At 39.8% G+C, this 12,904-nt stretch overlaps 1 protein-coding gene across 1 annotated transcript in view; it reads left to right on the top strand.

Annotated features, from left to right (window-relative positions):
* Positions 1 to 274: 274 nt before the first annotated feature.
* The window catches only part of LOC136945817 (1,4-alpha-glucan-branching enzyme-like), a 157,921-nt gene continuing 145,291 nt past the window's right edge, over positions 275 to 12,904 (top strand). Inside the window, exon 1 of the mRNA XM_067239891.1 lies at positions 275 to 565. Within this exon, the coding sequence (XP_067095992.1) occupies positions 471 to 565 (95 nt within the window). The 5' untranslated portion in view covers positions 275 to 470. The remainder of the gene's footprint in view (positions 566 to 12,904) is intronic.

Below are 12,904 nucleotides of genomic sequence, written 5' to 3'. Positions count from 1 at the left end.
TGACTAAAATTGTCCTACCAAAGACAACAGAAAACTTGTACCAAAGACAACTTTTTGGGATTGACCTCCTTTTGGACCCTTTGTCCTCCTTTTTGGACCCAAGTGCCCTCCTTTTCAGGGTCATGCTTCTGATCACCCTATAAACAGCCCATAATTCCGATAGCACGTGAAGGCAGTCCCAACGTCAAAACGGAGTGAGTATGTTGGCGTCACAATAGCATGCATAGATGGTTGACGCTGTTCTGTACACTTAAGTTTAATTTAGGAGATTATTAAATTAAAACTCAGAAATACCAAGTTTAATTGAACAGCTGTGTTAGTGAAGACAACAGTCGAATGTCTGTTGAATATGCAATCGTTTCCTCGCTATTTATTAGACAGACCCTGATTCGCTAGTTCCTTTTCCGTGCGTACGTCCTCTCCAAGCAGCGATAGATTCTAGTTCTCGATTGGTTTTGACTGCAGAGGCAATGGCCGATTCGGAGGATGTTGCTGTTCCCGAGTTCAACAACCTTCTTCAAATGGATCCATATCTGAAGCCGTACCAGAATGACTTCAAGAGGAGGTAAAGTGTTTAGTTTAGTGGTACCGAAAAATCATTTTTGCATCTTGTGCTTAGCAGTCAGAATTGAGTTGGAACCATGATGTATTTTCGTAAAAATGCACAACACAATATCAAATCTAGTGTAGTAGGGTAGTCTATTCACAGGCTTGACATTCGATGCGGGGTTGCTGCATGCCTGCGTCGCGGTCGTATGAGGTGAGGTTAGCTATGTTATGTCGCACATTTAAAAATGATGTAATTGTGTGTTCTACTTCGCCATGTCTTTTTCCATACACGGTTCAACAGTTTTGCCCAGGGTAGTCTGGCCACTATGAAATAATTGGCTTCAGTAACGCCCACCAATGAGCCCCTTAAACTGAGAGACATTTGTGTTTGTTAACGTTCTTGTCCGGTGGATAAGAACGGATTCTACGGTGTTGCAAAATAGTACCGACCGTGAACATTCCCGACCCCTTTTTCGTTCTTCCAGACACCGGGTCCGTCAAAGTTATCTCTCTTGAATGAACGTCATTTTCGACACATTGACAATTGGAAATGACTTGATTAAAATAATTGTAGGTATTTACATGTCTGCACGTAGTGCCAACTCAGTAGCCTACTAAAAAGTTAAATATAGGATCCACTTGAAAATATTTAGGCCTCCTCCGCTTTATGCCACCCCACACACATCAGATGAACAACAAGCATACAGTATCTTTGAAGTGTTAGTAGCCTATGTTTTCTAGAGGACAGTTTTGCCACTTGTTTTGTCAGAGATCCCAGGTTGTCAAATAAATGTTTTTACATTACAGCTCAGATCCCCTTTCTCGTGGTCAACAAAAATGTCTAAACAACAGAATGGAGCATGGTAGCAGAGGAGCTGCTTGAGCGTTCATGTACGCGTTATTTTTGATGTGATGGGTCACATTATCAAGCTGCAGTGATAACTGTGCTGTCTACAATCTTTAGTACATATATTGAGAATCCCTAAACTTGTTTGAACATGATAACTGGCCAAGTAGCAAGGTCAGCAGATGACACTACCAACAACAGTGTAGATTACTGGCAAAGAGTAGGATGGATTTATAGTTTGAAGGGTGAACATTCAACTATTTTTGATTGTAGTTACACTTACTGACCCACTGTCTTCTTGAATTCTTCAGTCTATTATATTGCATATTGAAATATGTATTTTTGTACTTAGTTTGTTCCCTAAAGAAGCCAATTTATTGATTAATACACTTAGGAGTGAAATAAACATGTAATCTGCAAAGTGCTGGCCCAATGTGAAAAGCAATAGATATTAGTGTTGGCACGATACTTCAATACTGATACCAAGTGTAGTATTGCGGTACTCGATACGGTAACAATACGAATGATTTAATTGAAATTAAATTACAAATTAAAAGCATAAATAAAATGAGCTCTAAATAAACAGAATACTTAGAAATATACAACTGAAAATGAAATATATTTTGATAAAGAAATCACATATGAACACGTTATTTGAACATTAAGTATATCATTTTAAAATTCAAATGTAACCTTTACCATTTAAACACATCCCCTCTACAGCCAACTAAGTCTGTGTGTCCTGCACCCCCCCCCCCCCACACACACACACACACTCGTTCTAAACACATTTCTCAAACTGGCTTTGACTGGCTCTGAAATGAGCTAATACCTACCACCTTTAGGCCTCTTCAGGCCTCTTTTCAAAACAAAATCTAGTCGGAGATAGAAACTGAAAGTTTCCTTGTGTTCAAGCTTCTATTACTCAACACCAGTAGGACTTACAGGGGTCCTAACAACAGGCGAAATAACTTCAGTGTCACCTTTCAAAAGAGACCATTTACATGCATGTACTCCAAATGGTTCAACAACAGCTTTCAATGTACTTTGGGTATGTTGTTTAGGCGTTTTCAGCCACATTTAACAGGACTATTATAAGGTTAAACAATTAAAATGCTAAGTTTAATAATGGATTAAAAATCGATATGCTCAGTTTAATAATGGGACACGCGAACGTTTGCTGATAACACACGCCGCCCCAATAACGTGAAATGATCAATAAGATCAATACTAATGGGAGACGAATGCCGGAGCTAAAATGTATGCTTCAAACGACGGGACAGAAGATAACTAGATAGACTACACACAATAAAAGCTAATTGCTTCACACAGTAACAAGTGGTTGTGATCACTTTTGAGCAGTTAAGCTGTACCTTAGATAGTTAGAGATGAAGCGCAAACGTTAGCTGCGCTGCTGCATGCATCGAACACATGACGTTCCAGTAACTTCATTCCATGCTGTGTGTTCAAATGCTTCTTCATATTTGTAGTATTTCCTCCCTTCCACGAAATAGACTTTTTACACGCGTTACAAGTGGCGTTGTTGTCATTTTGTCGTGTGAAATACAACCAAACTTTAGAACGCTTCTTCCTAGTTGCCATGTTTGCTGCAGTCTGTCTGAATAAACTATAAGAGTTCGCACATGCGCAACGGCACAGAGAATCGTTAACAGAATCATTCAGGAATTTAGCTAACGATTCCAAGGAATCGATTCACTGGGAACCGGTTCTAAACAAGAACCGGTTCTCGATACCCATCCCTATTCTCAACGTACAGCGGTTATTTTGTCTGACGTAGGCTTGACCAGACGGGCTCCGACTTGACCTACACATAGTGCTCAGTTTAGTATAACGGCCCATTTGGCTGTGGAGATGTACTGTCAATAATAACAAGTTTAACCCTGAGAGAACTGTAGCATCCCCGGTTGAAAAGATGGTCTCTTTAACGTTCACAATTCCTTTTATTCAAACCTTGTTTTGCGAACACACCGTAAGAGCTGCAGATACAAATACATTAAAGGTGACATGACATGCTGTTTTTGGATGCTTTTATATAGGCCTTAGTGGTCCCCTAATACTGTATCAGAAGTCTCTTTCCCGAAATTCAGCCTTGGTGCAGAATTACAACCACTACTAGCAGTCCCACAAACAGCTTTCCTCAGAACGCGCTGTTTTGGTGTCTGTAGCTTTAAATGCTAATGAGGAGCGGAGCACCATGCACTAATGTTTACAATGGATGTATCGCAACGGCTGTAGCCCGTTGCTGTAAGATGCCTCGAATTTACCCATTCTCATCTGATAACCCTGGTTTGCAGAGGTACACACTCAGTCATTTCAATGAGGGTAAAGACGGATATCGCGCGCGCCATAACACCAACAGCAGAACGGTTATCCAAATAACAAAGAAGTGTACAACACTCACGTTACAGCATGTGTATTCACACACATACTTGATGCTACCTTTACATTAGCGACAGTAACTCAGCTGTTAGCTGCAGAGCTGTTACAGCCACATTCTAAGGGTAGCAAGCTAGGTAACCATATACAGTAAAGCTACAAAATGATATAGAGTTAGTTAACTTACTTGTCCGATGTTAGTAGCTGGACGAAGGAGAGTTAGTACTGATCCAGAATTTAATTTCAGCAAAGCCAGTTTTGTATTAGCTCAAGTTGAGGAAACAGATTCTCTGGGCGGGCAAAGCAGAAAGAGTGAAGGTAACCTTCCTCCTTGTGACGTCACAAGGAGGAAGCCACTGGGAGACCAAAGGCAGGCTAGGGGAACTCATATTAATGTTAAATAACCTAAAGTGAAGTTTTTATGTCATGTCACCTTTAACATTAGTGACTCTTACATGATGTGCTTCAATTACCTTTCAATAAACCTTTTATCGCTAGCAACAAACACAACATCATTATTGACGATTATCAGTACTGTAGCATTAGCAATCACCATTGGGGCATAGCAAATTACAAACATGAAATATGAACAACTTAAACTTGGACATCTTAATCAAACAAACCTTGTTCCCTCATCAACCAGTTGCTAACTATCCTTATATTTTGTGCTGCAAATTAATTATCTTTATCTTATCTCCGTATTTATTCAACTTAAACATGTGAGTGCGCTATCTTTCCAAACTTCTTCTTCTGCAGGTACGTCCGATCACAGCACCTAGCAGTAGCTTGTTGCTCAATCATTTCAAAATAAAAGTAAATAGCATATAAAACAGGAAAAAAACAGGAAACAAAGCACTTGTAGAAAATGGTTGTGTGTCATTTACATTTACTTCCAGGGGCCTGTACTATGAATCAAGATTTGGCTTTCAGGTTCAACCCAGGGTTTTCTGTATCACGACTGTGGATCACTTGTTACCGGAGTAGATCGCCATGGTAACCAGGTTATGCTGAACGCATAACCTGGTCGGGAGCAGGTTAAGTTGGAGATCAGAGATCAACCGATAAAGCACCGCCCACTGACTCATTCTTGAGGATAATGGCGTCACCGTTCTTAGAACATCCTGTGGAGCTTGGTGTGCGGATAGTGAGAGGTGCGCTCAGAAGAGCCAGAACATTTAGAGACCGACAAATCCCTTTGGCATTCCATGATGACTGTCTTTATGAAATATATAGATTCTCAGCTGAGGGAATTGCGTATCTTTGCCAGCTTCTGGAGCCGTATGTTGCCAATGCGACACATCGAAGTTGTGCGCTCACAGTCCCACAGACGGTATAGCGTTGCGTTATTTCACTACGGGTACTTTTATGTAGTGTCATGTTGATATGTTATTACTATTCACTGGGGTGTCTCCGCATAACCCCTTCTGTTGTCCTTGGGTTGCTTTGAGCCATTTAGTAACTATTTCCATATCAGAAATTTGGGCAAAACACTTCAAACCAAAAAGAACAATGTGTGTGGTACCGTACAATGCTCTTCACAAGTTAAATGATAATTTCACTACTTTCATTAAATTTGGATTTTTCATTCACTTTTATAGCATTTTTCAAAAAGAATAAATAGGACATTGAATGAAAGAAATGGTGAAAACCCCCACAAGACTCAAAAGGCACAACAAAAAAGCCACAAAATTGTATTAAAAGGCCAAAACGTTGAAAAAGGTTTAACAAATACATCCTCATGTGTTATCCCTTTCCTAGGAACACAGTAAAAGAATGTCAGTGTAACTAAGTTTAGTGTCATTCATTCAGTATTATCTCTTCTCATATTCCAGTTTTTCAATCTCCAGCCTCGTTTTTTCAATGGAACGTAAAATGTAAAAATGGAACGTTCAATGTTCAATGGAACGTAAAAGCCTCTTATACTCTATATCGAGCCTCTTATACTCTATATCGAGCTCCAGGATTCTTTTATACAGGGCTCTCACATTGTCTGCTCCAGCCTGAAACAAATAAAAAACATTGTCCCTTTGCAAGGCACACTTGGAGAAAAGTTGAAGGTGTCCATTTGTCTTGGCCTTGAAGTGGAGGCCCTAGGATCAGGGGGAGGAATAAGTCCCTCTTCCTGCTGAGTTTAACACCATAGCAATTTAATCAATTGAGTCATTTTTGAAACTAGAAAGGGTACAATTTCTGGGGAAATTGTAGGGTGTGCTTGCTTGCGTCGGTTGCACAGGAGTCCGTTTTTGAATGACATTTTTACAACTGATATTTCTACATAGATTTAAAAGCTTTTTTTTTTTTTGCTGCTCATTTACAACTGAAAATACGAGTGAAGTGTAGAATGAAATAGATGGCTTCTAATTTCCCCTGCAAGAGGCAGCCTCATCGTTGAATCAAAACGAATAAATTTGGCAGACCGGTGTAAAGATTTACCTGATCTCTATGGCTTAAACGTCCTTTTAAGTTTTTCCTTTCTCGTGATATTTTCAGGCATTTAGCCTACTCATTGCATTCATTCATTAATAAATAACCCCCTTTGAAGATTATTCTACGACGTTACCGGCTGTAGAAGATGGAATCGCGATTCAAACAGTACCATCTGCTAACTGAAAATATGCCCCCCAAAACGTAAATAAGCTTGACATTTATTTAGTGGAAAATCGCTCATTCATAAAAAGCTCACTGGTAGCGATCATTGTCAGTAACAACGCAAAATGCGATATAGTCCTGTGTGAAGCTGTCCCGGTAAATTGTACGACTACAGTACAGTAGGCTACTAGACTACTGCTGTGTTCGTCTTGGTAGCGATTGCGTTGGTTGAATTGGATTTAACGTTCCGTTGTACGGTTTAGGCTGAAATTAATTATTTTCATGAACAGATTGACAAAGTTTAGGCTGTGGCAATGAAGTTCAGGTTAGTAGTTAGATAGACTTTTGATTTAAGTAAGGGGAGTGCCGAACATGTTCTGTCGCTGTTTGACTTCCTAAACAGCTGTGTAGATGTTTTTGTAGTGTCTCGTGTAGGCTACAGCGTTGCAGTGAGCTACACTGGTTTGAAACCACAGGTAATGATAATTTCACCCACAAATCGTTTACTTGTAATCTAATGTAATAATAAATCCTACAACAAAAATGTATTTGTGAGGAATGTTTTAACGATTGAAAACAGATGCATCATAGACCACTGTAGTATGTGTTCCCCGGGCAACACAGGCTAATGTCATGATGCTAATACTTCAGTGAAAATAGTAGACTACTGTTTCCGAAAGTAGATGTACTTCCTTAATAATATCAGCTTATATTGTACATTACACATCACAATTGTGTGTCACATCACAAAGTAAAATTAGTAAATAGTTATCACCCTGGCCTCTTTGCTTGTGGCGTTTCTGCAGCTGCCTTGCAGTAAAGCTATAGTTAGCCTAGATATCCCCCAAGTTAACAGATGCGAAACGAATGTTCTGCTACAGGTAGTCACGCGTGTTTTCGTGACGTTAGTAACGTCAGTGACTGTGGCTAGCAAATTAGCCACCCTTAGCTTCACTTTTCACCACAAAAACGCAATTTCTACTTAAACCATCCAATGGAACGTAAATAAAAATACAACCAACGCAATCGAGACTAAGACGAACCTTTTGACACCGCCGTTGTCTATGTAGTCCAAATATTGACTGATCCTTAGGGGGGCGAAAATAAACAATAAATATATATGTGAGAGAACAAAGGTTGTGCCCTTGCCGAAGGCAAAGCACGCCCAATGAGCACTTTAAGGACTTGTCTCATGTTCAGACCACCACCATTAGCAAGTCATTACAGACACTTCAATCACAGCCACACGTTCACACACTCTCACCATCTGTGTTTCAAGTGGCAAAAAAACAACTCAAAAGTGTACCCGCAAAATGCTCTCTGAGCAGGCAGACCCAGTTTCCTGATCATCTAGGACCTCCACTTGAGAAAGTAAATGGCATATTTGATCAATATTCAGCAACCACATATGGCATACATACTGGCGTATGACTATTAGTTTCACTGTTACCTCTGTATGGCACAGTGGGTGGTGGCAGCAACACCACTGTATTTCCTGTCACTGCAGAGAACAGTAATACATTTCACTCCTTCAATATTCTTAAATAATTGTTGAATGAACATGGTAACATAGATTACTTGAAACATGCATATGCCTGGGTTTCCGAGCTGCTGCCACCAGGGTCTGAACAAATGCCCCCTTCCAATCAGGTTCCTCTTTCCATCAGGAACCTGATTGCTGGAGAGGGCCAGCTCCTCAGCAGGAGTGAAGTCCTGTGGAGGAGTGCCCCCTCCAGTTTTCCTTGACTAATTGTTCTTCCTGTTGGCTGCAAGCAATTTCATTGTTCTATAGGCCCTTTGTATACCAATATCCTACAAAAGGGCCTGAAATTCAGCCTTGTACGTGTTGGCCTTAAAATATGTGCAAGTATTGCCTACTGCTACTTACTGTTTTGAATTATGTTTTTATATTTATTTGTTATTTGCTCCCACGATTGTTTGCCACTGCCAGGGTTGCAACTAAAGTAATACAGCAACAAAAGTTTAACGTTATGGAATGCACAAGTGTAATTATGGTCACATCTTTTGCCTGGGGCAGTGATATCAATAAGTCATGTAGCTTACGCATTTACAGCGTCTGCTATTTTCTACCAGCTTGGCAGCAGCGACTTTGTTGATTTTTGCCTGTATTATATGTGTATTTCCATTATGTTTGTATTACAATATTTCACGCAGGAGGAGTAGAAAAAGTTTGTAAGATTATTGTCTGCTCTTCCTGCGTGAAATATGCGGATCTTGTTCTGTCCATTTTTGCGATTGGACATTTTATGTGAACGCGCACGTCTCTAGATTGGAAAGATCTGGGTTGATAACCGCCGTCGTGATACCGCTTATCGTGATTGCGATTGTTAGGCTTCGTGTAGCCGGGTAACTGAAAGTAATACAGAGCATGTTGATCTTCATTCGTAGTGCAGGCCCCAGATGCCGCCTTCTCCTTTTAGATCTGTTTTGGGCTTTTTTGTACAGTTGCTGCTTCATTGTTCCCTGTGCTTTTGTGTTCTGACTGGGAAACAATGCTGTATTAGGGTCAATGACGTATAAGGATTTTCAACAGGCCAATTTTAAAATACAATAAATATTATTTTTTATTGCATTTGCTCAGACATTTACAATGTTGTGTATGTATGAATTTATATAAAGCAACCGTGAATTATTTTAAAAATGAACACATTTCCTTAACCTATTTACATTTATTTTACAAGTTCTATAGTTGTTGATATTTGTTTTTGTTCTATAACATCAGTCACCTACCTTCATGTAGTTAACATACACATTTTTCCTGTGAATTGCACAAAACTGAAAAATGTCTAAACAATATAATTCCGTTAAGCATACTCGATCAGAGATTAATATTTTAGCCTCAGAAATGACATTGCATTTTCTTTTTAAACTGTCAAATTAGGATTCTTCCTGACGGAGGAATCCTATAAACCTATTGTTATTGTTAGTTTTATTATTATTAGGGGCCAAGCAGCGAAGCTGCGAGGCACCAATTGTATTTGGTAGTATTATTACTGGTGGCCAAGCAGCGAAGCTGCGAAGCCACTTAAGTGTTTCTACCTTTTCTTACCATTATTGGGTGTGCTCAAGCCTTCGGCGAGAGCACAACCTTTGTGATCTCAAATATAGATTTTTCTTATTTTTATTTATTTTCCCACCCCTAAGGATCAGTCAATATTTGGACTACATAGACAACGTAGGTGTCAAAAGTTTCGTCTTGTTAGCGATTGAGTTGCTTGTATTTTTATTTACATTCCGTTGCACAGTTTAGGAGGTTACAACGTTTTTGTGGCAAAAAGTGTCTTCTGTCAACGAAAGGTACTCAGTGCTAGCCTACGTCACTACGTCAGCACACGTTAGCAACGATGCATGGATAGCACGCAAGTTGGAGCTTGGATTATGAGTGAAAAATACCACCCCCAAAATTCCCAACCATTGGACTTTGTTGAGAAAGCGATTTCGAGTGGAACTGCCATCTCGGATCTTTGATTTAGGTTGTGAAAGTCTTTGTAATTTGAGCGAGTGCGGGTCGCCCGTGAGACTGCCTAGTCTTTTAGGCGGCAGCCATGCTAGAAAGCATCATAGTAGTATTTTCGTAATTTTATAGTTCAATTTTACACGAAAAAAGAGGGAAATGTTATGATGATATGACTATTGTGAAGACAGCCAGGTGGTGAGATTTTAATGTAGGTTGCTGTAAATGTTTTAGACGTTTGCTACGTGAGAGCCCCGTCCGCCTCCATGGACGATTGCGGCAGCTGTTGTCGATCTGCATGAGTATTTTCTTAATTTCGTACCAGGGTCAATTCTACATTAAAAGGGAGAGCAGTGTTTTAAAGATATGGCGATTGCGAATACAGCCAGCGGGTCAGCATAGTTTTGTGATTTGTGTAAAACTTGGAATTTGAGTGAGACCGCGTCTTGTTTTGACGTTAGCCTCAGAGTCAGACTCTACTCGCCCACTGGCAGTGTGTAGTAGGCTACTGTCTTCAATGTCCCAGCTATGGCTAAACTTTGTCAAAAGAAACGTTCTCATTTCCGGCGCTTTCAAACAATCAGTGAAGTGTGGCTAGCAACAGCAGCTAGCTTGCCTAGCAAACTTCTTTTGAATTAGCCATGTCCCCTTAAATTAATGTCAAAATATTTTACGTTTTGGGGGGCATATTTTCAGTTAGCAGATGGTACTGTTTGAATCGCGATTCTATCTTCTACTGCCGGTAATGTCGTAGAATAATCTTCAAAGGGGGTTCTTTATTAATGAATGAATGCAATATGAGTAGGCTAAATGCCTGAAAATATCACGAGAAGGGAAAACTTAAAAGGACGTTTAAGTCATAGAGATTAGGTCCATTTTTACACCGGTCTGCCAAATTTATTCGTTTTGATTCAGCTATGAGGCTGCCTCTTGCAGGGGAAATGAGAAGACATCATATTTCATTCTACACTTCACTCGTAATTTGAGTTGTAAATGAGCAGCAAAAAAAAGATGTTTTTAAATCTATGTAATCTTTATAAATAATAAGTAGGCCCTATGCATTTTTATATAAAATATAGGCCTACAGAAATATCAGTTGTAAAAATGTAATAAAAAAACGGACCCCTGTGCAACCGACGCAAGCAAGCACACCCTACAATTTCCCCAGAAATTGTACCCTCTCTAGTTAATGGATTGCTTCTTGGACTTCGATAGTAATGGGGAGACTGGGGTGCTGCTGACTCATCTGTTGTTAAGTCTGTTAAAAGGGGCAGGGAGTCGGGACAATGATTTAATCTGAATATCTTGCTAAATGTTTCCCTGCACTGATTAAATGTTGATGAAATGTAGGCTAACACTGTACCCAGCTAACAAAATGACGTCCCCAGGACGTCCCTTGTTAGCTGGGTAGCTAGATAGCTTATATGGACATTAAACCAACAGGTTAATACCACTCACAGATTGGCTACCCACCTTTCTTGGTAAAAAAAATGGGTTACTGATTGAAACCCTCTCTTTTGTCTATCCTCTCTTTCTTTTTTCTCTGATCTTTTCCGAAACCCTGATTTGTGTTTACGGCCCGACATTCTAGCGACTAGCGCATCTGTGACTGCAACTAAACACCGTCACCGATAAGGGCGCTAAGGCAGGATCAAACCATTTCATGTAGATACAGGGGGATGGTCGGTCAATATGGATGTTTACTTTTTGGTCAATAGGGATATTTAACCTTTATTGCCAATTTCCGATTTTCGCAACCGTTTGTTAGTTACAGCCAATCAAATTGATGTGGCCGAATTGTTGTGGCTGCCATTTTGAATGAATGAATATAACGTTTTTTCGCTACCTCTCCTGTAAAGGTCGTCCAATCTTCACCAAATTTGGCACAGATCATCTTCAGACCAAGCCTCACAAAAGAGATCACATGTTTTTTGGATTTTCTAAACCTTTTGACTGGAACAGCCAATCAAAGTAGTCAACCAAGCCACCATAAAAGTGGGGTCATTTCTCAGCACCTCTTTACTGCCTTGAGACCAAATTTGGTATAGGGACTAGGGACCCTTTTCTAAATAGGTCCAAAATAGGTCATGCAATTTCACCTCTAGGTGGTGCTGCAATAAGCACAAATTTGTCACCAATTATCTTCAGATCAAGCTTCACAAGTTTTCACATGGTTTTTGATTTTCAAAACCGTTTTTCCTGTAAAGCCGCCAAAACAGGAAGTGAGATCATATCTCAGGACATATTTTCTGAATTTACATAAAACTTTGTACAGGTGCTCGGGACCCTGTTCCAAAGAGGTCCACAAAAGGTTGTGTCATCTAACCTCTAGGGGGCGATCCCGTTTAGTCAAAAGATAAGTAAGAAAATAAGACTATTCCCCAAACTATTTAAATTGTAATAGAAACTAGAGAGGGTACAATTTCTGGGAAAATTGTAGGGTGTGCTTGCTTGCATCGGTTGTAGGTGGGTCCGTTTTCCCTTCTAGTGATATTCTCAAGCATTTAGCCTACTCATATTGCATTATTCACAAAACATGGCTGCCGCCTAAGCCTATGCGGTCTCCCTGGCGCATAGGCTTATTACAAAGTCTTTCACGCCCCAAATCAAAATACTGAGCTGACAGGTCTGTGGGGAATTGCTTTTTCTCCTAAAGGCTGCCCTCCTCGACCTTTTTGATGAACAATTCGCCGAGATGCATAATGATTCACTAATTAAAAACGCAGAGGAAAAAAGCTAGAGCTAGCTACTTTTAGCTAGCTACGTCGAAATTATATTTGATTTATTAACACAAAGATATTTTGGCAATGTGGACATTTACATAAATACACTTCTTTCAGCCATTTTGTATTGCATTCCTTATTCAATTTGACCCTATAGAAAGACATTTGTTCTACAAATCTGTAACAATTTTCAAGTCGATTGGATCTATGGTTCATGAGGAGAAGGGTTTTGAAGGTTGTACCAAATTTGGACAGTACAGCAAAATCTATCATGGCGGACCTTATGGGTTCTTGAGGCTTTTTTGTTCCCCATGAGAAATAAGG

This window comes from Osmerus mordax, chromosome 7 (assembly GCF_038355195.1).
Source record: "Osmerus mordax isolate fOsmMor3 chromosome 7, fOsmMor3.pri, whole genome shotgun sequence".
NCBI lineage: Eukaryota > Metazoa > Chordata > Actinopteri > Osmeriformes > Osmeridae > Osmerus > Osmerus mordax.
The sequence above is the reverse complement of the archived record's forward strand: the minus strand, read 5'-3'. Positions and strand labels throughout refer to the sequence as shown.